Source organism: Balaenoptera ricei, chromosome 21, assembly GCF_028023285.1.
Source record: "Balaenoptera ricei isolate mBalRic1 chromosome 21, mBalRic1.hap2, whole genome shotgun sequence".
Classification (NCBI taxonomy): Eukaryota; Metazoa; Chordata; class Mammalia; order Artiodactyla; family Balaenopteridae; genus Balaenoptera; species Balaenoptera ricei.
The window spans coordinates 9917148-9944657 of record NC_082659.1 but is presented as its reverse complement, the minus strand read 5'-3'; the positions used below and the strand labels follow the sequence as shown (position 1 = coordinate 9944657).

Genomic DNA, 27510 nt, shown 5'->3' with positions numbered 1-27510 from the left:
CTGGGCTCCTGAGCATTTCAGCTGGGATGTCAGGCTGCGGGTGACCCCACCCCGGGCCCCGCTGAAGCAAAGGCTCCCTACCGCCCGCCATGCTGTTTCCCACCCATTGCCCCCGCTTTGCTTCCTGGCGTTTAGGAGCCAGCGTTTCTAGCTGCACATCTGCTGCATTCCCTTCACTGACGACGTTGTCTGAAATACGTGTGCCTGAGTGTGCCGGGTACTGCTCAGAACCGGAGGGTCGTGTCCAGAAGCGACGGCTGCTTGACGATTTCGTCAGTGCTGTGCACTTCACAGTTGCCCTTCCTCCAAGAGCGGACGGAAGGCCACTCCCAGACGCCCGAAGACGCCGAGCATCACAGCCCCCGGCCTCCCGCTCCCGCGACGGGCGAGTGCGAAGGCTTCTCATCCGCCTTTCAAGTCCCCAGTCCCGGTGAGCAGATTGCATGTGTTTATTGGCCAGTCTTCCTTTCCTTAAATTGCCTGCGTAGTAGGTTATGTTTCTAGTGTATCTGCACCTACACATAAATATGAATAATTTTGGAAAATAGGATGTGCTATGAATATTTTCTCTTAATTTTACTTCTGTTATTGAGTGTTTTGTTTTATAGGATATTTCATTAATCAAAATGGTGAATTTTTCCCCCAAGTCTTCTGTTATTTTCATTTTGCTTGGGAAGTCTTTTCCTACACCACTGTTATCTCAAATATTGTCTTAAGTTTTCCTCAAGTATTGATATTTCTTTCATGTTTATTTTTTCAGTTGATCTAAAATTTTGCTATTTGTCTCCTATATTTTTCCTTTTTTTCTAAGTGCTCTGGTGTTTTCTTTTTAAGAATCTTTTAAACGTTTATTTCCTATTCTGAATAAGAAATGGATTCACGTGGTTCAACAACAAAACAAACACAATTAAACATCTGTTGCTCCCATCTCATCCCTTTCTGATATTCTCCCTCATTTCCTCTAGGAAACACTTTTATTCATTTAATGAGTGTCTTGTAATGCTTATTAGTGCAGATGCAAATACAAATATATATTCTTCTTCCGTACTTTTTCCTTTCATTCCCCAAAGCTGTTACTTTCTGTGCCATGCAGTGAATACGTGCTTCAGCTAACAGTACATCCTGGAATGTGGTCTTGTCCCTTGACTGTGTCCGTACGTGTGTGTATTCTTTTGGACCTCCACTGAGTCTTCATACTTTTGGGAAATTAGACCTAATTTGTGATAGGAATTGCAGCTGGTTTAACTTTGCTAATCATGTGTTTTGCTATGTAAAAAAATTTAATTTCTAGATAGTCCAAATTTCCCATCTTTTATGGCTCCTGCATATTGAATTATTGTAAAAAATGCATTCCTTTACCCATGTCAATTTTACTTTTTTAAAAAAAAAATCTCTTGTTTTCTTATAGTATTATTATGGTTTTGTTTTTACATTTCAATGTATGATCCATTTAGAGGTTCGGCTGTAGAAGGAAGGGAAGAGACATTATCTTTTTCCAAATTGCTATCTGTGTGCCCTGTACAGTTTATTGAAATGTTCATTCTTAGGTCCAGATGCTTTGTAGGGCTTTTTCTGATAGAAAATTCCTCTCTATGCATTACTCCTTTTCTGTTTTCTTCCATCAGTCTGGTGTATTCAAATGCCAAATGGACAGTGTTTTTATTATTGTGGTTCGTAGTTATGTTTAAAACCTGGTAGGTCCTGTCCTCACTCAGTTTTTCATCTTAAGACTTTTCTGCACCATTGTTGCTTGTTTCGTTTTCTAGTTTCAGGGGAAAAAGTGTTTTGTTTATATGTTCACTGGATTCATAATAAATTTGCATATAAGGAGCTTTGAAATATTTATGATAGTGAATTTTCCTATTCAAGAATCTGGTCAGTCTTTCTATTTGTTCAGTTCTGCTCTTGGGCACATCAGGAGTATTAATATGGTAATATAGGTTTTGTTCATTTTATTTGTAACTTTATTTATAGGAGTTTATATTTTTGGTTGCCATTATAAATGAGATCTTCTGTTCTAATTTATCTTCTAACTTCTCATTATTTTTACACGTGAAGACTATTAATTTCTTTATATTTGTTATATGTCTCGCTAATTTACTGAATTCTCAATTCCTTCTCAATTGAGTTTCCAAGAACGTAGTTATTCCAACTGTTTTCTTTGCTTCCTCCTTATAAAATTTTCCTGTCTCTACTGTTCACTTTTCTCATGTCTAATGTATTGGTTAATGTCTCCATTAAGGTGATCAGTGACATGGGGGAGAGGAGACCATCCTTGTCTCGTTCCTGAATTTGTCAGGACTTCAACATGACCCCAGAAGTGTGATGTTGGTTTGGGCTGATAACATACCTAGACACTTCCATGTGGAAGTGATACTGATGGCGTGACCCGTGAACAGAGCAACTCTGAGAACGTAAGACAATGACCCTTGGGAGGAGAGTGACCCTTGGGTGGTGGGTCCAGTCAATGGTGGAGTCCACTGGGTGCCAGGATGATGTGCTTCCAGCCGGGGGGTGGTGGTCAAGCAGCCACGGGGTCTTGTGGACGCTCTTGGCAGCGTGTCATTCCCCGAGGTGCTTCTTTCATTTTGCAGTGCGCATCTCCTTTTCCTGTCCCAAGCATGGAAGTGGAGTAAAATGATCCAGTTCCCGAGAGCAGCTCAGATCTCGGGAGTGGTAAACCGCGAACCCTTCCTCCTCAGGGATGCCCAGAGGTGTCTCTGGATTCCCAGGGCTCCTGCTCTGGGTCTTAAGACTAAGCCGTCCGATGGCTGAGGGGCTGACTCTCCGTGTCCTCGAGGCTGGACCTCTGGGCCACCTGCTGCGGTCTGCGGATCACGGGCGTGGGAGAAGGTGCTTGTTACTTTGGGGTCTGCTGAGACACTTTGAGGCTTAGAGACACACCACCCGGATGATGACTTCTAACCACTTGCTTAAGTAACTAGTGCGTAACACCAGGTGTGAGATAAACTGACTACAGTAACCAGTGGTTTTCACACCTCCTCCTTCAAGTAGGAAGTGGCAGGAACAAAACTCTTCGCCTGGCCTTGCTAGTGGAGACAACTGCGTTCCTAGGAGGTTCCCGATGAAGACAGCTCACGGATACTTGCCTGTCCTGTTCCATCTCAGTCACAAAATCAAGAGGAGAGGACAGAATGTGAGACAAAATGACCCCCAAATCATTGTTGTGGCTTTGGGATATTGTAGGACACTCAACATTTGAATTAGGGCTCAAGTATCAGTTTAAGTACTCTCTTACAAAACATATTAATATGGTGAGGAACCTAAGTGTTTTTATGGTAGAAAAAAAAAGTAAGCTGCAATCCGGCCAAGGGAAGGCACACCACTATGGGGCTAACGTGAGTGTATTGGGAGGGATGAACCTGCCAGACCAAGGGCCACGCAACAGAGAAGCTAGGTGTGGTCAGTGCTAGCGTGGTTGACACAGAGACCCACATTTCTGGGTGGATTCCACGTTAGTCTCGAGGAGCCCTCTAACTTCGTAATCTGCCGGACTGAGGTTTTCAGTGGGAGACTGGAAAAGCAGATTCTTCTACCTTTGTGATCATACTGCCGATTAGATTCTCTCCCCTTGAAACGCAGAACGGTTTTATATTTACAACATAGTACAGAGCGGGAACCCACTGGCTGGGTTGGCGTGTCCATCTGTCAGTGTCACGCACCGTGTGCCCCTTGCATTCACACAGGGGCTCCTCCTTCCCAGGGTTGGAATCAATCGAGTTCAGCACACAAGTAATTCAATGACAAAACCATTACAGGGGTGCCATTTTCTTTGGTTCCCCGTGTCCAGTTTGCAATGACATTAGGATTTTGTTGCTGTAAATATTCCCCCCTCAATGGCCTCTGATAAAAATGGATCAACTCATCAGTGCAAGGTTTCTCAGAATTAGTGTCTCCCATGGCCCTGTACTGACCATGCCCCTAAATTCCTAAATATTGGCTTTGGAAGTTGACATGGGGTGTGGGGTCTCTCCAGAGCTATCTTATAAAGAATCTGGAAGGAAGGCTCCTGGGGCTTTTCGTTCTCCCTGAGGGGAGCTGTGGTCACTGCTCTGAGGGCAGGGGCCCCCTAAAGCAGTTGGATCAGCACAAATTATTGGTGATGCCGTAGAAGGTCCCTTACAGTCCAGGTACAGGAAGAATTCAGGCCCAAGATTCCTGAGTGTTTACCTTGATGTTTTCCCTTGGCCTGGGTCCCTGCAGTGTTGACATCCTGGTTTGACAGTTGGTCAAGGCTTTTGCCAAGGCAGCCGCAGCTGCTCTGCTTGCTGAGAAATTCGCCTCTTCTCATTGCATTAGCACTTTTTGGACTGTTATTAAATCACATGTAACTAGTAGGCAGACTGCGAATTTGGGGCGATGCTATTCCAAAACCGATTTGTCAGAACTGGACACGGTGACTCCGAATAGACTAAACAATGGCCTCACGGGAGGCGCAAGATCCAGACACCCACCTTCTAACGCAGTGGGCAAAACAGTCTAGCGATTTCTTATCACAGACTTACTCCACTGTAAACTGTTCCAGTTTTAGGGTTTGGCAAATCTTTGAGCCATTTAAGGAAGTAGGTTGTTTGTTGCTGTTCTTTTGTTTTAATTTGTTTGTTTGGCATATCAATAAGAAGACCATCCTCTGAGAGTTAGGGGTGTCCGATGGGGATTTAGATACATACATGAAAACTCTCTCTTTCAAAATGCCCGTATCCCTTCTTTTACCATTTTCTGTGGATGAACTATTCTCCTGTACATTGTATTGAGCCCTTGAATCCGGACTGATTTACGGAGGATGACATTTCATCCTACATGTACATGTCTGGAGGCGTGGAGGAAGTGCCTGAGTTGAGGAAGAATCCTCCAGCCCACCCCCTCCCCCCAACCAGCCATGTGTCTTGGGTGCTCAGAGAATTATTGCAGTGATAATTCTTCCCTTTCTCCCATCCCCAGTTCCAGCTCTAAGTCTACCTTATACATTCAGACTCCACAGCTACTCAACAGCCTGCTAGAATTCTGATTTTATTCACAGTTAATTTTAGAGACAACTGCACTGGAATATTTGAGGAAATTTTGGGGCCACAAATCAAGCGACAGGAATTGCTTCTTTCTAGACCTAATCTCCCTGAAAGCAATTAATTAAGTTGTTTTCATAAGGCATTGTGCCAACAATTCAGAATTCTAAGAAATAAAGAGCAGAAAAGTTTTCCAAAGATTTCCCCCTTTTTTTCCCTATGCATGGGCCAAGTATTTGACAAGGCAACCAAGAATCTCAGTGGGGAAAGTTATTCTTCAATATATGTTATAGGGAAAACTGGATACTCACATCCAAAAGAATAAAACTGGACACCTATCTTATACCACTCACAACAATTAACTCAAAATGGATCAAAGCCTTAAATGTAAGACCTGAAACCTTAAAACTCCTAGAAGAAAACATAGGGAAAAAGCTCCCTGACATGGGTCTTGGCAATGATTTTTTTGGATATGGCATCAAAAGCACAAGCAACAGAAACAAAATCAATAAATGAGACTATATCAAACTAAAAAGCTTCTGCACTGCAAAGGAAACCATCAACAAAATGAAAAAGCAGTCTATGTTATGGGAGAAAATATTTCCAAACCACATCTCCAATAAAAGGTTAGTACCCAAAATGTATAAGGGACTCATAGAACTCATTGACAAAAAACCTAATAACCCTATTTTAAAAGTGGGCAGAGGGCCAGAAGAGACATTTTCCAAAGAATACAAATAGCCAACAGGTAAATTAAAAGATGTCAAATTACTAATCATCAGTGAAATGCAAATCAAAACCACAATGAGATATCACCTCACACCCGCTGGAATGACTATCATCAAAACGACAAGAAATAACAAGTACTGGTGAGGATGTGGAGAACGGGGAACCTTTGTGCCCTATTGGGAATGTAAATGGGAGCAGCCACTATGGGAAGCAGGATGAAAGTTCCTCAAAAGATTAAGAATAGAACTACCAGATGATCCAGCAATCCCCTTTCTGAGTATATATATCACAAGGACATCAAATCATTACCTTGAAGAGTAGTATGCACCCCTGTACTTATTGCAGCCCTCTTCACAATAGCCAAGATACGGAAACAACCTCAGTGTCCACTGACGGATATACATAATGGAATATTATTTAACTATAAAAAGAAGGAAATCGGGCAATTGCAACAACATGGATGGACCTTGAGGACATTATGCTCAGTGAAAGAAGTCAGACAGAGAAAGACAAATACAATATGATCTCATTTAATGTGGAATCTTAAAAAAGAAACTCACAGAAACAGAGAGTATGATGGTGTAGCCAGGGATGGCTAGTTGGGGAACTGGGAAAATGTTCAAAGGGCATGAAGTTCCAATTATAAAATGAGTAAGTTCTCGGGATCTAATGTACGGCATGGTGACTGTAGTTAATAATATTGTTATATACGTGAAAGTTGCTAAGAGCATGGATGGTAAATATTCTCACCACATACAAAAAAATTGTAATTATGTGAGGTGAGGGAGGTGTTATCTTATTTTGGTAATCATTTCACTATATGTGTGTGTGTGTGTGTGTGTGTGTGTATCAAATCATCAAATTGTACTCCTTAAATGTATATAATGTCAAATCTCAATAAAGCTGGAAAAAAATAAGGCATCCTGTTATTCAATACATATGTACATAGATGATGTGGGCATGTTACACTGTTTTGCCTCTTATTTTTATTTCCACAGACAACATTTTTAGCTTTGTGCTAAAACAACATACTCTATCCATTCTTTCTTTTACTAGCTTCATAATAATCCATTTTATGAATGTGCAGTAACTTATTTCACTGGCCACCTGTTGATGGATAGTTACGTTGGTTCTGTTCTTTTCTGTTAGAAATTAGCAGGATATTTTCTTGTGCAAATACCTTTGTTTGCATGCGTCTCTATTATTGCAGGTGATTGTAGCAGACACAGCAAGCTGTCTGCAAAACTCCTCCCATTTTTGGGTCAGACTAAGTACTTCAGTCTCCTTTGCTGTTATTTGTGGTCTCATGGTTAATTTTTCTCCAGAGGAAAGTGTAGGGTGATTTTTCTGCTTCCCATTCTGCCCTTCAAAGTCCTCCCATGCACATTTCCCTAATCTGTTTCTCATTTGGGAGGACAGTTCCGATAGTGGCTGAACTGGCACCCCCTGGGTCCCAGAATGTGACCTGGAAGGTAACCCTTCTCACCTGAACACTTGCCCCAGACTCTTGGTGAGTAAGAAATACACTTCTGTTTTACTGAAACATAGCAATCGCAATCTATGTGTTACTCCAACTTGGTCTAACCTAATCGATGCACCTTTTTAAAAAATAGGTATTGTCAAATCATCCCCTGAAAAGATTGTACCAATTTCCATGCCCCAAAATAGTGTTTCTGAATTCTGAGTAGTTTCTATTGCTCATTAAATTCTCATTACATCCATGAATGGAATGCATTATTATCCCCCATTTTATACATGAGAATATTTATGGTTAGTGAAATATGTAATGTTCCCAAATCATGAATCTAGTATGTGGCACAGCTGGGTTTTAAATCCAAAATTTTCTAATTACAAACACCATTTCTATACCAAAAATAGGACACATTTTAGAGAATAATGGGGAAATAGTATATAAAGGCAATAATGAGATCAAGTTGTAGAGGTCGCCTAGAACAAGGAAGAGACTAATGTGTGTGTGTGTGTGTGTGTGTGTGTGTGTGTCTGCGGGAAAATGGCAAAATGAATGACATCATCTGGTGTGCACTGGAGGTGGAAAAGATCAGAGTCAGTAAGACTATTTTATAAACTATGATAGTACTCCAAGATTAAGTTCTTTTATGTGAAATGTTGGCCAAATATAAATATTAATTGGGAGCTCATATCATGACATAAAAATTGCTTAGAACTGAAAAATTAGCGAGACTGTAAAAAAGAAAGCTTTGTGCAATTGAAGTGTGACAAGGTAAGTAATTGTAAATTGGGACCACGTTTCTCTGAGGATCTGTAATCTCCCATCGGCAACTCTAATATGGACAGAGAAGAACCTTCCATACTCAGTTGTTTCAAAGAAACCGAATTTTCAGTTGTTATAAGTAGATTTAGTGATTGGAAAAGATTATCATTTCACTCTTTTTCATTTATTTTCTACATTTAATTTTCCCATTTTTATTCTTAAAACATTACAGCAATTTATAGGACATTTCACCCAAAAACAGTAGATTACACTTTCTTCTCAAGTGTGCACGGAACATTCTCCAGGATAGATCGCATCTTGGGTCACAAATCAAGCCTCAGTAAATTTAAGAAAATTGAAATATCAAGCATCTTTTCTGACCACAATGCTATGAGATTAGAAATCAATTACAGGGAAAAAACGTAAAAAACACAAACACATGGAGGCTAAACAATACGATACTAAATAACCAAGAGATCACTGAAGAAATCAAAAAATACCTAGAGACAAATGACAATGAAAACACGACGACCCAAAACCTATGGGATACAGCAAAAGCAGTTCTAAGAGGGAAGTTTATAGCTATACAAGCCTACCTCAAGAAACAAGAAAAATCTCAAATAAACAATCTAACCTTACACCTAAAGGAACTAGAGAAAGAAGAACAAACAAAACCCAAAGTTAGCAGAAGGAAAGAAATCATAAAGATCAGAGCAGAAATAAATGAAATAGAAACAAAGAAAACCATAGCAAAGATCAATAAAACTAAAAGCTGGTTCTTTGAGAAGATAAACAAAATTGATAAACCATTAGCCAGACTCATCAAGAAAAAGAGGGAGAGGACTCAAATCAATAAAATTAGAAGTGAAAAAGACGTTACAACAGACACCACGAAATACAAAGCATCCTAAGAGACTACTACAAGCAACTCTATGCCAATAAAATGGACAACCTGGAAGAAATGGACAAATTCTTAGAAAGGTATAACCTTCCAAGACTGAACCAGGAAGAAACAGAAAATATGAACAGACCAATCACAAGTAATGAACTTGAAACTGTGATTAAAAATCTTCCAACAAACAAAAGTCCAGGACCAGATGGCTTCACAGGTGATTTCTATCAAACATTTAGACAAGAGCTAACACCCATCCTTCTCAAACTCTTCCAAAAAATTACAGAGGAAGGAACACTCCCAAACTCATTCTATAAGGCCACCATCACCCTGATACCAAAACCAGACAAAGATACTACAAAAAAAAGAAAATTACAGACCAATATCACTGATGAATATAGATGCAAAAATCCTCAACAAAATACTAGCAAACAGAATCCAACAGCACATTAAAAGGATCATACACCATGATCTAGTGGGATTTATCCCAGGGATGCAAGGATTCTTCAATATATGCAAATCAATCAATGTGATACACCATATTAACAAATTGAAGAATAAAAACTGTATGATCATCTCAATATATGCAGAAAAAGCTTTTGACAAAATTCAACACCCATTTATGATAAAAACTCTCCAGAAAGTGAGCATAGAGGGAACCTACCTCAACATAATAAAGGCCATATATGACAAACCCACAGCAAACATCAATATCAATGGTGAAAAACTGAAAGCATTTCCTCTAAGATCAGGAACAAGACAAGCACGTCCACTCTAGCCACTATTATTCAACATTGTTTTGGAAGTCCTAGCCACAGCAATCAGAGAAGAAAAAGAAATAAAAGGAATACAAATTGGAAAAGAAGAAGTAAAACTATCACTGTTTGCAGATGACATGATACTATACACAGAGAATCCTAAAAATGCCACCAGAAAACTACTAGAGCTAATCAATGAATTTGGTAAAGTTGCAGGATACAAAATTAAGGCACAGAAATCTCTTGCATTCCTATACACTAATGATGAAAAATCTAAAAGAGAAATTATGGAAACACTCCCATTTACCATTGCAACAAAAAGAATAAAATACCTAGGAATAAACCTACCTAGGGAGACAAAACACCTGTATGCAGAAAACTATAAGACACTGATGAAAGAAATTAAAGATGATACCAACAGATGGAGAGATATACCATGTTCTTGGATTGGAAGAATCAATATTGTGAAAATGACTATACTACCCCAAGCAATCTACAGATTCAATGCAATCCCTATCAAATTACCAATGGCATTTTTTACAGAACTAGAACAAAAAATCATAAAATTTGTATGGAGACACAGAAGACCCCGAATAGCCAAAGCAGTCTTGAGGGAAAAAAACGGAGCTGGAGGAATCAGACTCCCTGACTTCAGACTATACTACAATGCTACAGTAATCAAGACAATATGGTACTGGCACAAAAACAGAAACATAGATCAATGGAACAAGATAGAAAGCCCAGAGATAAACCCACGCACCTATGGTCAACTAATCTATGACAAAGGAGGCAAGGATATACAATGGAGAAAAGACAGTCTCTTCAATAAGTGGTGCTGGGAAAACTGGACAGCTACATATAAAAGAATAAAATTAGAACACTCCCTAACACCATACACAAAAGTAAACTCAAAATGGATTAGAGACCTAAATGTAAGACCGGACACTATAAAACTCTTAGAGGAAAACATAGGAAGAACACTCTTTGACATAAATCACAGCAAGATCTTTTTTGATCCACCTCCTAGAGTAATGGAAATAAAAACAAAAATAAACAAAGGGGACCTAATGAAACTTCAAAGCTTTTTGCACAGGAAAGGAAACCATAAACAAGACGAAAAGACAACCCTCAGAATGGGAGAAAATATTTGCAAGCAAATCAACGGACAAAGGATTAATCTCCAAAATATATAAACAGCTCATGCAGCTCAATATTAAAAAAACAAACAACCCAATCCAAAAACGGGCAGAAGACCTAAATAGACTTTTCTCCAAAGAAGACATACAGATGGCCAAGAAGCACATGAAAAGGTGCTAAACATCACTAATTATTAGAGAAATGCAAATCAAAACTACAATGAGGTATCACCTCACACCAGTCAGAATGGGCATCATCAGAAAATCTATGAACAATAAATGCTGGAGAGGGTGTGGAGAAAAGGGAACCCTCTTGCACTGTTGGTGGGAATGTAAATTGATACAGCCACTATGGAGAACAGTATGGAGGTTCCTTAAAGAACTAAAAATAGAACTACCATATGACCCAGCAATCCCACTACTGGGCATATACCCTGAGAAAACCATAATTCAAGAAGACGCATGCACCCCAATGTTCATTGCAGCATTATTTACAATAGCCAGGTCATGGAAGCAACCTAAATGCCCATCGACAGATGAATGGATAAAGAAGATGTGGCACATATATACAATGGAATATTATTCAGCCACGAAAAGGAACGAAATTGGGTCATTTGTGGAGACGTGGCTGGATCTAGAGACTGTCATACAGAGTGAAGTAAGTCAGAAAGAGAAAAACAAATATCGTATATTAACGCATATATGTGGAACCTAGAAAAATGGTACAGATGAACCGGTTTGCAGGGCAGAAATTGAGACACAGACGTGAACAAACGTATGGACACCAAGGGGGGAAAGCTGCAGGGGGTAGTGGTGGTGTGCTGTATTCGGCGATTGGGATTGACATGTATACACTATGTGTATAAAATTGATGACTAATAAGAACCTGCAGTATAAAAAAATAAAAGAAAAAAAATAAAGCAACATGACTGCTAAAAAAATTAAATTAAAAAAATAAAGATTCACACACACACACACACACACACACACACACACACACACACAAAACATTACAGAAAACCCAATGAAATATTTAAGAAGGAAATAAAAACATCCATAATCTGCTTCCCTCAAATAAGACAAGCAAGCCTCTAGTTCCTGCCTTCTCTGGTCTATACTTATGTCATGCGATGGCTTTCCAGTTATAATTATCGCATAAATCAGTTCTAAATTTCACAGTGCCTTGTAACTACATTATGATGCTATGGGGTCTTTATTTAATATTTTTAATGGCTGTATAGTATTTCTCCAATTTCACTTTAAGTTATGTGACATTTTTCTGCTCTCAAATATTTATTTCATTTATTTTTGCCATTTAGCCATTTACAAATATACACGTGTATCCATCTATTATATTGATATCTACCTATCTAGTGTATAGGCTTGTGTTTTGTTTTCTTTCAGATTTATTTTTCAGGATTTGGTTTCATCCATAATGTCAACAGGTCAAATTATGTCAACACCATAAAGAGTATTGATCCACATTGCCAAACTATATTCCAAATTACATACATATAGAGACATGTCAGTTTTACTGTAGCCTCACCAGCTTTGGGAGACAGGCTGATTGTTTCTTCTCGTTGAACTGGTTTACAATAGCACTTCAGTGTATTAACTTGCAGTTATTTTACTGCCACACTGTTTCTGTCACATTCTGTTTAAAACGATAAACTTTTCTTCCCTTCCATGGTTAGTAGTTAATGCAAATGCATTTCATAAATAGTCTATGACTTTCTTACATAATTAGTTTTAATTTACAGACATCACCAGCTAAATATTACTTGGGTGTGAATAATGCCTTAAAGCATAAATATATATTTGACTATTTTTTGGGAAAATTTTCAATAGGCATTTGAATAAAATTGATACAAAGCTCTAAAGCTCAGGTCTTCTTTTTATTTCAGATTTGCCACTAGAATCTATGACTCAAACACAGTAATAAGAGAAAGAGAATTCGTTTTTCTACCTGCAACTCAGAACAAATACATAGGAAGCTATGTTACTACTTCTGAAGTTGATTTGACAGCTAGAACAATGTATGTTTGATTTTTCCATAAGCCATTAAATTTCTCTCTGAGTAATAAAAGCCATGTGCCAACACATTTAAATGTTCACAGAGGCTTGCACTATTATAATGCTGCCACTCTTCTTTTTGAAAACATCTGCTTAAGTCTTTTAAACACACACACACACACACACATGTTTCCCCAGAACAATAAGAAAAGGTAACTTCAGTGTAAATCATTTTCCCACTAAAATCTTATTTATGTACATTCTGTCTAGTGGTGGGACACTACTGAACTACTGCTACACTACCCATAAAGAAATTTCTTTAAATTAGTGCATGTATTCATAAGCTTATTTTTGTCTGTGTCATTTTGTTTTAAAGCCTTGAATTATCAAAAAATGTGGGGGAAGGTGGGCTAGAGAGAAGTAAAATGCATCATGAGATCCTACAATGATGCAAAATCGCTGAGTGAGTGAGACTTGATCCCCACGACTAAGTCTTAGAGTCTGATTTCTATTTAGAGGGGTAAACATGTGGGATCCTTTATTTATTCTCAAAGGGAAAAAACTGTCTTAAAGCAATTTATCTTCGTTATTTTTGTTACCATCAAAACACACATTGTCATTGGGGACTTGCTGACTGATCCCCAGGTGATGAGTCTTAATGTTATTGGAAGTTCCTGTTGTCTATTTTTCCAGCTTCCTTTGCATCTGTGGGTGGCTTGTGGCCAGATTCTAGGTCATGAGATGGAAATGGAAGTTTGTTGGAGGTGGTGGGGGGAGATGGGGAGCTTTGTGAAATTGTTGGCTTTCTTGATACAAAAGAAGGCTGGTGTCAGCTTTTCTTTACCTCACACATTTGAACTTCCTGCCTAACATGGCTGTAATGACTGGAGCAATGGCAGCCAGTCTGCAGTCATGAGGTCAAGGGCAAGCATGTTGAGAGAAGCTCCCTTTCCTTACATGAATCACTGATGAACAGCAGGAGTAAAGAAACATCACAGAACATGTGAAATGGAAGACCTTGGAAACATGTGTAAGGCAAGCTCTAGGGATGCCCAAAATAGATAGGGGCTGTATTTTTTAGGACTAACAAACTGAAAAGTTGCAGGGGGAGCCACTGAGCCAATAGAGGTGGAATCTTGATGCTAATGGGACACTAGTATCATTCATCTACTAAGGAGGCACAGGGACACTAGGATTCCAGCAACAGAAGGGCTCCATTAATAGCCACAGCTCCTGGGAAGGTTTTCCTTAATAATCTGCCCCCCTGTTCTGCCTCCAGAGATATTTAGGCATCCTTTCCCATTGGTCCTATAATGCATTACTCTGTGCAAATACAGAAAAATGCATGTACCATACTTTACTGTAACTATTTGTTTATGTATCTGCCTCTGCTTGAACTGTAATTTTCTAAGGAGCCTGGCCTCTGCTTTTTTTATGTTGAGCTATCCAGACCTAATCTAAGTTTTAATATTTAGTAAATGCTCCATAAAAACTTGTCAAATGAGTGGATTTTATAAACTTCACTGAAGTTTATATATCTTCACTGAAGATACTGAAGTTATCTGCTCTAAAGAGTTGCTCAGAGTGAGTCGTGTCTAGCCAGGACAGTTATCTGGGATAAGATGCATTCATATCCCATGGAGAACAAACTTTGAATATGGAGTATTTCTTCACATTTTTAACTGGCCCAACTTCGGCTTCTAGTAGCTGTTGTTGACAATCTTTTTTTGTTTTAAATTTTCTTTCTAGTGCTGTCTTGAATTTTCCAGTATACACCATGTCATGGAGAGAAAATAATAGTTTAGCTGGACTTTTTAATGACCATGAACTTCCAGCAACACTGGAGGAGAAAGGCTGACCATCTGGGGAACATTGCTGGACCCAGGCTCTCGCTCATCTGTGGTGAGTGCCTCCCCGTGATGAACTGTTTACTCGTCCTGTTAGTGCTCCTGAGCCAAGACAGGAGGCACCAGGTTTAAAATCAGGATTATCGCTCTTCCTATATTGGCGATCAAATCATGGGAGGCAGGCACAAGAGTCTAACAACAGCGTATGCGTTTATTTTTATTTAATTGAGGAAAATGTATTCAATTGTTTGAGTAGGCAGCACATGCACGTTCGAAGGTTAGAAAGCTGCAGGGAGTGAGGTGTGTCTCTTCCTTACCTCCCCCTCATTCCTTCGGATTCCCTAGCGGAGAAACCCACTGCTGCCATTTCTTAAATACTCTTCCAGAGCATCTGCGGGCACACACATCCAAGTGTATCATAAACCCAGCTCTGCGTGACGCTTTTTCACTTTAAATGAATCTTGTACATCATTAGATATCGGCACACCTTACACTGCCTTCTTCTTTATCTAATTGCATTGTATTCCATCATAGAGCTGTGCCATGTTTAATCTCTCCTCTACCAATGGCTTTTTTACCTTATTGCCAGTATTTCACTCTCAGGAGCGGGGCTGGAGCGTACACATGCCCCTCGTCCTCAGAGCATATTGTATCATGATACGTTACTTAGAGTGGAATTGTTCCGCGGAGGGAATTTTTAAAGCTTTATTGAGATACAACTGACATATAACATTGTGTAGATTTAAGCCGCAGGACCTGTTGATTTGATACATTATTGCAAAATGATCACCACCGTGCCAAGTGTCATGTCACATAATTACCATTTCTTTTCTGGGGTGAGAATATTTAGGACCGGTTATTTCCCCAATTGATCCTGTAAGGTCTTAATTTAAATTCCTACCAATAATGTCTTGTAAGAAGATCTAGTTACTATATCCACCTTCCACAATACATGGTATTTCCAAACTCTCTTTACTTTTACCAAGCAAGTAAAAAGTAGGATAAAATTGATATTTTAGTGATTCATTTGTTGAGCATGTTCTGGAAGCCCATTCCTCTTTGCGCCCGAGAGAAGCAGCATGTACTGAGGCTCCAGGGACCCCGGCGCGCGCCTCAGCTCTGCAGGAGCGCTCAGCTGGGCGCGGGGACGCGGCCCAACTCTGCAGGAGCGCCCGGTCTCTGCCTGAGGCCTGAGGTCGGCTGCGCTCCCGCAGCAGGTGAGGGCCCCGTCCTGGGCTCGCCGTCCCCGGCGGGCGATGAGGAGACGCAAGACAGACCGGCCCTGGGGTCTCAGAGCCGCGAAGGCCGAGGGAGGACGGTCAGGTGGCCGGGGGCCAGGAGGACCTCGCGGGGCAAAGCGCTCTGCCCGCCCCACAAAGCCCGCGGGCTCCGGATCCATCTGCCCCCCTCCCCCCAAAAAACCAAACCAAAACAAACACAACTAGCCACTGTGGCTAAATCGACGAAACTCCGATCAAGTCAGGTAGCTCTGTGTTGCTGATGGAAACATTGGGCTGCAGACACCAGTTCTCTGGGACGGAAGAGGGGAAGCCACGGCCGCGTCGGATCAGAGGTGCTGGGCTTGGGCGCCGGCAGGGAGCGGGCACCCGGGACCCGACTGCGCGCCCGGGGCCCCCCTCCTCTGACCCCCGCGGGCAAACCTCCTCCGCTCCGGCCGGGAGGACCGTGGGTGCGGGCGCGGGGGAGACGACGAGCCGCGGTCAAGGGCGCGAGGTCTCCCACTCGCGGGATGAACAAGCCCGGAGTCCGGGACCCCGTGGCCGGTAGGTAGGGACCTGTGCGACCCTGTGCACCAACTCACCCAGGCCTCCCGCGCAGTGCCGCAGGCCGCGCGGCCCCTCCGACCGCAGTGCCTCCGTAATGAGGAGCCCCCCAGTGGCTGCCTTGTGACCCTCGGTGGAGCCTGCACTCGACGAAGCTACAGGGCACCGTCCCCTGGTTGCCACCTGCGCGCAAAGGCCGCGACGCAGCTGCAGGGGGTGATTCCATTCGGCGAGAGGCGCTGCGCTTAGCAACCCCCGCCCGGCCTCCCTGGCAGCTGCGTCCATCCCGGAGCCCGGAGCCCGGAGCCCGGAGGCGTCCACGGCGGCCGGGGGCTGAGCCCCGAGGGTGGGTCAGCGGGAGGCGCCTTCTGAATCTGTTCCACTGTAGTTACGTCCGCCGGGTTCCCGCGCAGCGGTGGAAGCACCGAGCGTGACTGACTTGAAGAAAATAGAAAAGGAGTTTCGGAAAGGTGTGGGGTGGCGCCCAGGATCAAGAAGACGGCCCAGCGCCCGGCCCTGGGGAGGAAGCGGCGGAGAGGAGTGACGGCTGGGCTCCTGGGAGGATGGATGCTGCGGGGATGCTGGGGACCCGGCAGACCGGGCGCACGTGTCCCGGGCTTTTCTCACGCCCCTCAAGGCTCCGCCCCCGCGAGGGGGGCCCTGGCTCAGGGAGGCGGGGGACCTGCGCTGACACCCCACAAAATGACGGTCATCGGGAGAGCGTTCCCGGGGGTCGCTGGGCTCTGCTGTCAGGCGAAAAGGGCCCCGGGCCGGTTCCACGAACGGTGACGTCCAGAGAGACGGGCGCTGCTGCTCTGGGCTCCCTTGCCTCAGCGAAGCCCCCTGCCGTCCTGTGGAAGCTGTCCAACCCAGACAAGGAGCAAGTCCGGTTCTATCCCGTGCTGTCAGGAGCCCCGGCTGGGGACGAAGGGCCGCATCACTAGGTGGTGGGCTCGCCGGGCGGGCGGTGAGAGTGTGGAAAACTCACGGGCCGTCACAGGAAGGGGCCAGAACGAGTGTGCGAGCCCCACAGCTGGTTCAGATTCAGCGGCTGTTGGAGGACCTCCTCGGTGCTGGACGGGCGGCCACATCCCGAACCCTCCAGACACAGGAGACTCGGTAATTCCCGGTCAGTCTTCAAGATGCGCCCCGAGGCAGGGGTCAGTGAGGAGTAAACTCTCACGTGCTGTCAGCGTGTTAGACAGGCTAGCACACAGGCCAATCGTAGAGCTCCCAGATGTATCACATAGGAGCAGTGCCGGGGGTATTACAGCTGATCACACGCAGTATTTATTTCTCCTGAAATTAGCTTGTGGTCATTGTTTACCAGACGTAACAAAACATATATTTACAGTTAGAGTGACATTTTTAATTGCAGAAAAAGGGAACACTGATGAATTTAATCACGATTTTTTGGTGAAAAAGAAGAAAGTTAAAGCAAGGGAAAACTGGCCTCTAATATCAGCATTGCCGGGCTGTGCATACTTGGGTAATGTCACTCATGTCTCTGCATTTCTGCTTCGTCATCTATAAAATCAAAGTGGTAAAACCCACTTTGCTAGACTATGTTGAATGTATGTCGGGCATCTGGAGCTGTGTCTGCTGCATAGTAGGTCCTAATCCTTAGCATTTAAAGGCATCCGCGGGTCCACCGAGACCCAGACTCTAGGTTGGATGTCAAAACTGTTACTTGGATGCCACGCTGGGGCTATTTTTTTGTTTATTGGTTGTTTTTTATTTTGTAATAATTTGATTCTCAGGAAAATTAGTATATCATTGTGCTTAACTGCAAGACATCCCGCCTGACGGGCCACTAAGGACTGGGAAAGCACTGTTTCTCTCAGCCCAGAAGGGAGTGGGGAGCTGGCTCTGAACTCTAACGGTGCTCTGAGGGGTGATGCTCTGAGCCTTCCTCACTCGTGATCCTTGAAATGTTCCGTGAAATCTGTCTACAGTTTTCTTACATGGCATTTTCAGTGTTGTGAAGGCCTACAGAAAGAACTCCCAATTTTTTTTAAAAAATTTATTTTTGGCTGCGTTGGGTCTTCGTTGCTGCACGTAGGCTTTCTCTAGTTGCAGCGAGCGGGGGCTACTCTTCGTTGCAGTGCGTGGGCTTCTCATTGCGGTGGCTTTTGTTGCGGAGCACAGGCTCTAGGCGCGCGGGCTTCAGTAGTTGTGGCACGTGGGCTCTAGAGAGCAGGCACAGTAGTTGTGGCTCACGGGCCCTAGAGCGTGGGCTTCAGTAGTTGTGGCTAGTGGGCTCTAGAGTACAGGCTCAGTAGTTGTGGTGCACGGCCTTAGTTGCTCCACGGCCATGTGGGATCTTCCCGGACCAGGGCTCGAACCTATGTGCCCTCCATTGGCAGGAGGATTCCTAACCGCTGTGCCACCAGGGAAGCCCCCAATTTTTTTTTTTATCATAAAAATTTAGGCTTGATTTTGGGTTGGAGGGAACTAAAAGCTCTCATTGACTTTAAGGCAAAAACTGTCAAGAATTCTGTCAGCTTCCACGTTGCTGTTCTCTGTATCACGGCTTCTCATAAATGTGCTATTTATTAACCATGACGGTGACGCTGTGTCTTGGGAAAACATCGACCCTCGTCCTAAATAAAGTGAAAGCCCATCAATGACATGTTCATTCTCTTCCTTCCCTTCCAGAGACTCGCATGCACCTATTAAAGATAAAATAAATTCACACTGAAAAATAGAAATCTAAAATTAAATATTTAATTAGAACTCTGATTTGCTTTAAAGATAGGTGGCATTGCACAGGCTATATTACACTCTCTGTATAATTTTTTTTTGACAAAAAGGATACTGTTCATTTTAACAGGTCACTTTAATATTAATACATGTGTAATAGGATCAGAACTGAACGTCAGCTAGAGAGAGTACATTGTACATTATTGGGAAAATTACAGTTTTGTATTGTAAAAACATTTATTTTTTAACAAGTTACCTACATTAATCAAAAAATTACAGCATATTTAATAATTTTACAAATTCTTCATAAAAAATATATCTCTGTACAAAAAGGTCGTTTGCACCTACTTCATGTCAGCAGCATGTGGCGGGGTGGCGAGACGGATGGATGGGGGGATGACGATGGTTTTCCTGATCATAATGCCAGCGTTCTTTCCCCTTTTTTATAGTAGCTTTTTTTGTGGTTGTTTATAAAATATTTTACAGGAGAAAAAAATTATTGCAGCTAGCCTGAAGAAAGGCAAGATGTGTGGGACAAGCAGCAGTTTGAACAGCTCTGAAGCACAGAACCTGTCAGAGGGGCTCCTGCCCTCCACGTGCTCTGGCTGCTTCCGGAAAGAATCTTCCAGCCCGAACCCAGAGAGCGTACTTGCCGACAGCTTGAACAGGACCCTCCAACACCTCGCAGGAATCTGATTAACACTGCACACACCCTGGGAAGAAACTAGGCAGAATTCTCGCAAGGAAATTTCATGGAGTATTTTTTTTTTTTAAATAACATGCTCCCAACTGGCAACCGAGGACACTCTGACTTTGCACACAAAGGAGAATCATGTCTAATCTGATCTGTGGTTTCTGGTATGTATGTATGTCCTGTCGTTTCAGGGTTTCGTAACGTCGTTGACCAGCAAGCAGGTCGGGGATGTGGAGAGACATTAATTCAGACTCTGAAGTCAGCATTTTGCACCTAGTTTGAATGAGTCAAACCGCATATGTACACGATATTATATTTATCTATATGTATGTATATATATACACCTCGTATGTATAGTAATCCTGTTCTCCCCTGCACACAAACTTCCTCCCGTTTTCTCTTTGTTTCGGCTCCCTGGGTGTGTTAGGAGCTTGGCTCTGGCTGACCTCATCTGGTCTAAGGAGAAACAGCCATAAGGACTCCAGGCTGCAAAACAGATCTCGGTCCTGTGGCCAGCTTGGCCAGAGGGCAAGGAGCAGAGAACTCAGCACAGTACCCTGGAGTTCAACGCTGTGGGGTGTGGAAGGCCGGGGGAACCAGAGGAGGTTGGCCGTGCCTCCTGACGGCTGTGCCCCTTCAAACAGGCAACAGAACAGCGGGCGCCCAGTGGGTGAGAGCGACTAAGATGCTGAGATCGAAACTTCTGAAAGAATGAGCTGTGATCTTGACTTCTTTGTTTTGTTTTTCACTTTTGAATTCTCATTGCCGCATCTTCTACTTCGTGTTTGGATTTTATCCACGTGGGGGGAATCACACCTATTTTATTTATACTGCAATTCATAATTTACCTATGATGAATTTTAAACTTGAAAAGTCACTGAAATTTTCTTTCCATCTGGAATTATAAAGCATGAAACAAAAGACTAAGTACTACATAAATTATGTCATCGGGAAAGAAGAGTGGGTGTGACTTTTCCTTGCCTCTAAAGGAACACTTGATATTCTGATCCTGAACCTTTTCCACTATATTCCGGGGCTACTGTGGTTCACTGTCCTTCAACGCGATACCAGTGATGGCAGCGAAAGGAAAAAATCACAATGCGCAAGGGAAGACCGTGCTGTGAGCCAAAACCCACAGGTTCTGAGTGTGAGCGACTAAAATAAATTACTATTCACATCTGTACACGGCAAACAGAACATGCTGCAAACCTGCTCGGAAGTAGCGTGAGAGCGACGATCACGGGAGGTGACAGGACTAAAGAAAACACGTGGGAAATAAAAAGGCCTCTTTTTTTCCTCATCGGACATTTTCAGTGAATTCAGCACATCTATGAAGCTAAAAGAAAGCAATAATAAAATAAATGTCTTCAATACTCTTTTTCCTTTAAAACCTGTGCCGTAACTGGGGCTGTGTTTTCTTTTTCTAACGCGCCAACTAAACCCTGCGGGTGGGATGCTTAGCTTGACAGCTTATATACAATGGAGAGTGTGTGGAAACCCCGTGTGAATAGTTTATTTATCAGAATCTTAGTCATTCAGAACACACTAGTGCAAAAAATTGTGCATCAAAACTTCTGCAAGAGAACAGCTGAGTGGGAAATTTGCAGATGGCCCTGGGGATGGACCCCGAGGTGACTGCGGGTCCCTCGAAGCTCGTCCGGTCTCGGCAGGGACGGCGTGAAGCGTCTGCAGGTGTGTGCGGCTACCAGAAAGGGGTCTTCTTCAAGAGGGCTTTTTTTTTTTTTCTCCAGAATATTCGTATTCATGGGGATTGAGAAAAACAAACCAAACCCACACCGCGGTGCTACCGTCTGTCACCGCGCCCGGAGGCCGCCGCGGAGGGGAGGCCGGGGGCCGCTTCCCGGACGGGGTCCGTCGGCGGCGGGGCAGCGGGGCGAGGGAGGCCCTGTGGCCCCTGTGGTCCCCGCCGTCCGCGTCGGAGGAGTGGCTACGGGCGGCCGGCCCGAGCGCTACACCACGGTGCACACCGTGTTCAGGGTGGTGTCGAAGCGCACGGCCTTGGCCTCGGTGGGCTTCAAGTTCGTGTCGTACATGGGGTTCTCGAAGGAGGCCTGCCCGTTGCTGCTCTCGTGGCCGGCGTAGCCGTTGTACTGGACCTTCGGCCGCGCTCTGCGGGCGAGAGGCAAGGGGGGGGACGAGCTGTCAGGGCCGCAGAGCCTCAGGAGGAGCCGCGACGCCCGCGAGCGCGGTGTCGCCACGTTACCTGTGCTTGTGGAGGTGAAACGCGAGCCCGGAGAGAACGAGCGCGGAGAGCGGGGCCAGGATGGCGGCCGCGACGGAGCCGCTGCTGGCGCCGCGCTGGGGGCGCGCGGGGTCTGGAGCCGAGCTTCGGGCGCCTGGAAGAGAGAGCAGCCTTTACCCTGCAGCCGGGCCCCGAGCCTGCGCGGGGCGCTCTGCGGCGGGCGTGGGAGCGCGTGCACGCGGCGGACCCGCCGGGGCTCCCTTCCGGAGGCCCACCTTCCCGGTGGCGAAGACGCGCAGCCCGCTTCCCGCTCGCTGACGCGCAGCGACGCCGGGAGAGGCTCGCGTCCGCACTGCGCGCGGGGCAAAGGCGCCGTCGCCCGACCTCCCCCGGGGCTGCGGACACCGCGTGCGCGCGGCCGCGTCTCTCTACGGGACGGCGAGTGTCTCCTGTTGCCTCCTGCTCTGAGACGCAGCCTCAGCAAGATGTGCCACTGAAGTTACATAAAGAGCCCAGCTCTCTATAAAGAGGGCGTCACACTCATATAGGTGAGCATCAAGGTGCCATCTCCCTTTATTTGGGTAGATTCCGAAATTCACTACAGAGTTTAGAAATGATCAAAGAATGCAACTCGGTGTTATGAAGCAGGCTTCTATGCGGACACAAAAATATGATTTCTGTCAATTAGAAGGGAAGGCAGGCGTAAACATCTCAAACATCACGAAGGTGATATAATCATTAACTCTCCGTATATGTGCAGTGGCAGATACATGCACGACATTGAAAAAGATGCAAACATTAAAAATTCAAATCAGAAAGCATTTATTGCCAAATAATGCAGTTGATTCTTGAAGAATTTACTTATAAACTGCAATTTGAAATGTATTTGGCTTACTTGCATGGAACCACTCAATGCACGTTAGTGATCAATTATGATTGGGGTCATCTGAATACAGCAGAATTGTTAGAAAGAAGCTGACCTTGTTTTAGAAGTATATATCCAGAATTTATGGGATGTTTCTTTTTTTTTTTTTTTTTTTACAAATCACAGATACAAAGAAACAATCAAATATTTAAAATAATTAAATAGGTTTTTAAAGAAAAAAATCTTGAATTTTCACATAAAAGCCTAAAAATATTGTCATCTCCTTCAACAGATGCAGGATTATGCTACTCCCTACCACCCTCAGGTCTAATATAAATGTATTTTATCCTGGATGTTGGCACTTTGTAAATTAACCATATCTTTTGGCGATCCTTCTGTATCAGCACACATGAATCAGATTTAATTTTTCATTTCCAGATGCATTCACCAGCTGCCATGCAAGGGGAAAACGCCACATACTTGTTCTCCTAAATCTCAGCATCCAGGTGATGGGCATGTGAGCCGGGTTAAGCCAATGGGAAGCTCCCCGCCGCCCCCAGGCATCGAGTTTGGCACAAGTGATGCAGAGGCTCCTAAGACGGTTTAGAATTGGGTCCTGAGGCTGTGGTGAGGCTGGGGTGGGGTGGGGCTAGAGCCCTGGGGACCACATCAAGCGCTCCCTGGTGGTGCTTCCAGCCACCACCGGCCAGTCCAGGGGCAGCGCGCAGCAGAAACACGCAGCCACCAGGGGTGGCGCTGTCCAGCAGGGAGAAACGCGGTGCGGCTCAAAGGGCACCAACTCCATGGTTTTGTGGTGAGAGTTAAATGTCAGATCTCCACTACTTAAAACAATGCGTGGCACGTAGCAAAAGTTTCCCAGGACCCACATTTACTAGAATGTAAGTTGCATTACGCCAGGGCAGTTTTTTGGCCAGCTTTCCTCTTGAGTGCCCGGGGACTACAGTAGAACCTAGAACACAACAGTTGCTCAATATATATTTGAGGAATGAAAAAATGGTACTGTCTTTGAAGTAGTTCAACATCCGATGGTTTCCATAAATTACCATGGCTCATTCTCCAAGTGTTTATAATTCTGTGCATCTCTTTGCCTCATTCTAATAAATTTGTAGCCTGCTTAAATTAACCAAAGCTATTTTCTGTTACCTGCAAACAAGACTATATATTTTTGGCCATAATAGATATCAGACTTCCAATTAATAAAATTCTGGATAATGGACCTGCCGCAGGAGACCTCACAACACAGGGCAACATAAAAGGTCTTTGTGAATTAAACTCCTGACTTTACTCTGATATTATTATGCTGTCTGGAGCTCCTAGTTAATTTCAATTATTTACCTGTGTTTTAATAATTTAAAGGGTAATGCATGCACATGATATTAATTAAAAGGGCATAAGCGGATACAGAAACAAATACTATAAAGACGATGGAAATAAAGGGTCACTCCTTGCCCTTTACACTAGTTTTCCTCTTTATGATTGACGAGGTGTTTGTTTTTGCTTTTGTTTGTGTTTTAGTGTCCTTTTCATAATGTACTATTAATATATATGATTGTTTCTCTTTTCTTACTTTCCTAAAATATGGGGATACTATTTACATTTTTTGTATTTGGCTTTTTAAACTTAACCATATATTCGTGAGTTTCTTCCATCTGTGCATATGAATTTAATTGTTTTCACGTGTGCAGTATTCTATTAATTGGCTATGCCAGAATTTATTTAGCCAGTCTACTGTTGAAGAACGTTTAGGCCATTTCTAGGTCTTTTTCTATGATGCCGCCATGAAATTCTTTTTCTACAGTGATACATCAGCAGGAGTCTGAATATACAGGATAAATTCTAAGCAGTAGAATCATTGCCTAGCAGAATGTGTAACTTGTAGTGTTGCTAAGTCTTACCTACTTGCTCTCCAAAGTGGGGTCCCAGTTTCACTCCAACCACTGTCTTAGGAGGCACCTGGATGGCTGTACCCCACCTACCTGCCACCCCCCTTCCCCCTCCCTCTCCCCCTCCCTCCTTTCCTTCCATTGCCCCTCCTTTCCTATTATTACCACTACTCGCTAATAAACCAAACACAGCGTGTACTTATTTTCTCAGTTCCATTTCTTAAGAATGAAGGGGAGCATCTTTTCACATTATAGGCTGAGCCATTCAATTTTTTTAAAGAGCATTATTGAAAGAAATTCACATACTACAGAATTCACCCTTTCAGTGCATACATACAATTCAAGGGGTTTTTTACTATTAAAACTTGGGGGTTTTGGTGCTGCAAGGATCACCACAATCTATGTGAGAACACTGCTGTCTCCCCTAAAAGAAAGCGGTACCCTTACAGTCATTCCTCATCCTCCGTACCCCAGCCTCAGCTTTAGGCAACCACTCATCCACTCTCTGTCTATATAGATTCACCTGTTCTGGATACTGCATATAAATGCAATCATACAATATGTGTTTCTGGTGAATGGCTTCTCTTACTTAGCATAATGTTTTCAAGATAATATTCCATCGGGTGGATGCACCACATTTTGTTGCTCCATTCATTAGTTGATGGACATTTGGGTTGTTTCTACATTTGGACAATTAGGAAAAATGCTGGTATAAACATTCGTGTACTAGTTTTTTGTGTGAACATGTTTTTAGTTCTGTTGCCTATACATGTTGGAGTGGAACTGCTGAATCTTGTGGTTACGCCATGTTTTACCTACTTGAACTACCAGGCTGTTTTCCACAGCAGCTGCGCCATTTTTATCGGTACTTTCCCATCAGCAAAGTACAAGCGCTCCAGTTTCTGCACAGCTTTGCCTCCACTGGTTTGTCTTTATGATCCGAGCCGTGCTGGTGGGTGTGAAGTGGTTTTGATTTGTGTCTCCCTAATGATTAATGATGTTCAGGATCTTTTCATTGGCTTATTGGTCATTTTTATGTCTTTGTTGAAATGTCTATTTAAATTCGTTGCCAATGTATTAGTTAGGGTATTTGCCTATGTACTGTTTAGCCATAAGGGTTTATACATTCTGGACACAAGTCCCTTGTTAGATACATGGCTTGCACCTTCTCCCATTCTGATTGTGTATATTTGGGGGAGGGGATTCAATTTTAATGGGAAAACCAATTTATTTTTCAGTTTCTTATACAAGTTTTTGCATCAGAGTTGTCTTTCAAACTAACTTGGTTTAGTGTCCGTTTAATGATAATCACATTTTTTCCCAGTTTATCTACTGACTGGAGACAATTAAGAGGTTGTTTATTTTTAACCATAAAAATAGAGTGTAGCCATAATTCTTAAATGAATGGTTGTTGTTGAAGTATTACTTAAACATAGACGTTTCTAATTAGTTGAATGGGAGACTCGCTTGTGATTCAAATTATTTTGTGAGGCAAATTGTTTTTCCTGACAATAAGCTCATCATCACATGAGAAGAAAGATTACTTGTTAAAGCAAGCTGTTATTTTGTTAGATTAAAAAGAAATGGGGCAATGCAAAGAAAATTTGCAATAGCAAAGTGACGGTTTGGGTCAGGCTCATTGGATGAGTAAACGCAGACATCCACAGAGTATCGTGCACAGCTTGCTGGGGTGTCCTTAGACAAAATTACTAGAGCGTGTGCATCGGGGAGAAAGGAGGGCAAATAACTACAGGGTTTGGCTCAGAGCAAAAGAAAACTTCACCCATCATTCGTGTTGGTCTATTTCATTATCTCAAAATAATACAACCCCATTTAAAAAATCATCTCAGCCAACACAGACATTGTAAGTTAAAGCTCTTCTATTTAAAAGTTCTTAGCTTGGAAAGGTGGATTTAGAGTATTTTATGATTAAATGTCCCTTTTGGTCAAGTTTTTTGCTTTTTAAGCATGATATTATACAGGTTGGTATATATTTCCTTTGGAATCCCCCGGTATATTGATAAAAGATTTTTTTTAATATTTATGTATTTATTTATTTATTTGGTTGCACTGGGCCTTAGTTGTGGCAGTCAGGCTCCTTAGTTGCGGCTCCAGGTCTCCTTAGTTGTGGCATGCGAACTCTTAGTTGCAGCATGCACGTGGGATCTAGTTCCCTGACCAGGGATTGAACCCGGGCCCCCTGCATTGGAAGCGTGGAGTCTTATCCACTGTGCCACCAGGGAAGTCCCCGATAAAAGTTTTATGAAATGAATTCATCAGTGACAATCATCACCAAATATTACACTCGTGCTCCTCTGACAGGTTGCTCTGGCATCAAATCCTACATAGCAATATTCCTCTCTATAAAATTAATGTTAGTAGCATTCCGTAAGTAAAGTATAAAGTAGTTGATACTATTCAGGAGAAATGCGGAGCTCATCTCATTACAAAAAAATGCATCTTCTCATCTGTGTTAGTAGCAACACAAGTAAAGACATGTGTGAAAAGAGCTTTAGCACAAAGCAAACCCTCATATTGACTCTTAATCTTCACAGCAACCAGGAACTGACTTCTCTACTGAGATTTCAGATGAAGAAATAGGCTCAAGAATATTATAATTCATCCTGGATTACAAAACTAGCACATAGATGAGGTAAGCTTCACATCTAGTGATTGTTCTTCATACACTTTTCTTGTCTGATTACTGAGACGTAATCAAGTATTT

At 43.0% G+C, this 27510-nt stretch overlaps 1 protein-coding gene across 1 annotated transcript in view; it reads right to left on the bottom strand.

Annotated features, from left to right (window-relative positions):
• Window positions 1-21609: 21609 nt before the first annotated feature.
• Window positions 21610-27510, bottom strand: part of CSMD1 (CUB and Sushi multiple domains 1) — a 1821295-nt gene continuing 1815394 nt past the window's right edge. Inside the window, exons 69-70 of the mRNA XM_059909813.1 lie at window positions 22038-22170; window positions 21610-21943 (exon numbers count right to left, since the gene is read on the bottom strand). Of these exons, the coding sequence (XP_059765796.1) occupies window positions 21784-21943; window positions 22038-22170 (293 nt within the window). The 3' untranslated portion in view covers window positions 21610-21783. The remainder of the gene's footprint in view (window positions 21944-22037; window positions 22171-27510) is intronic.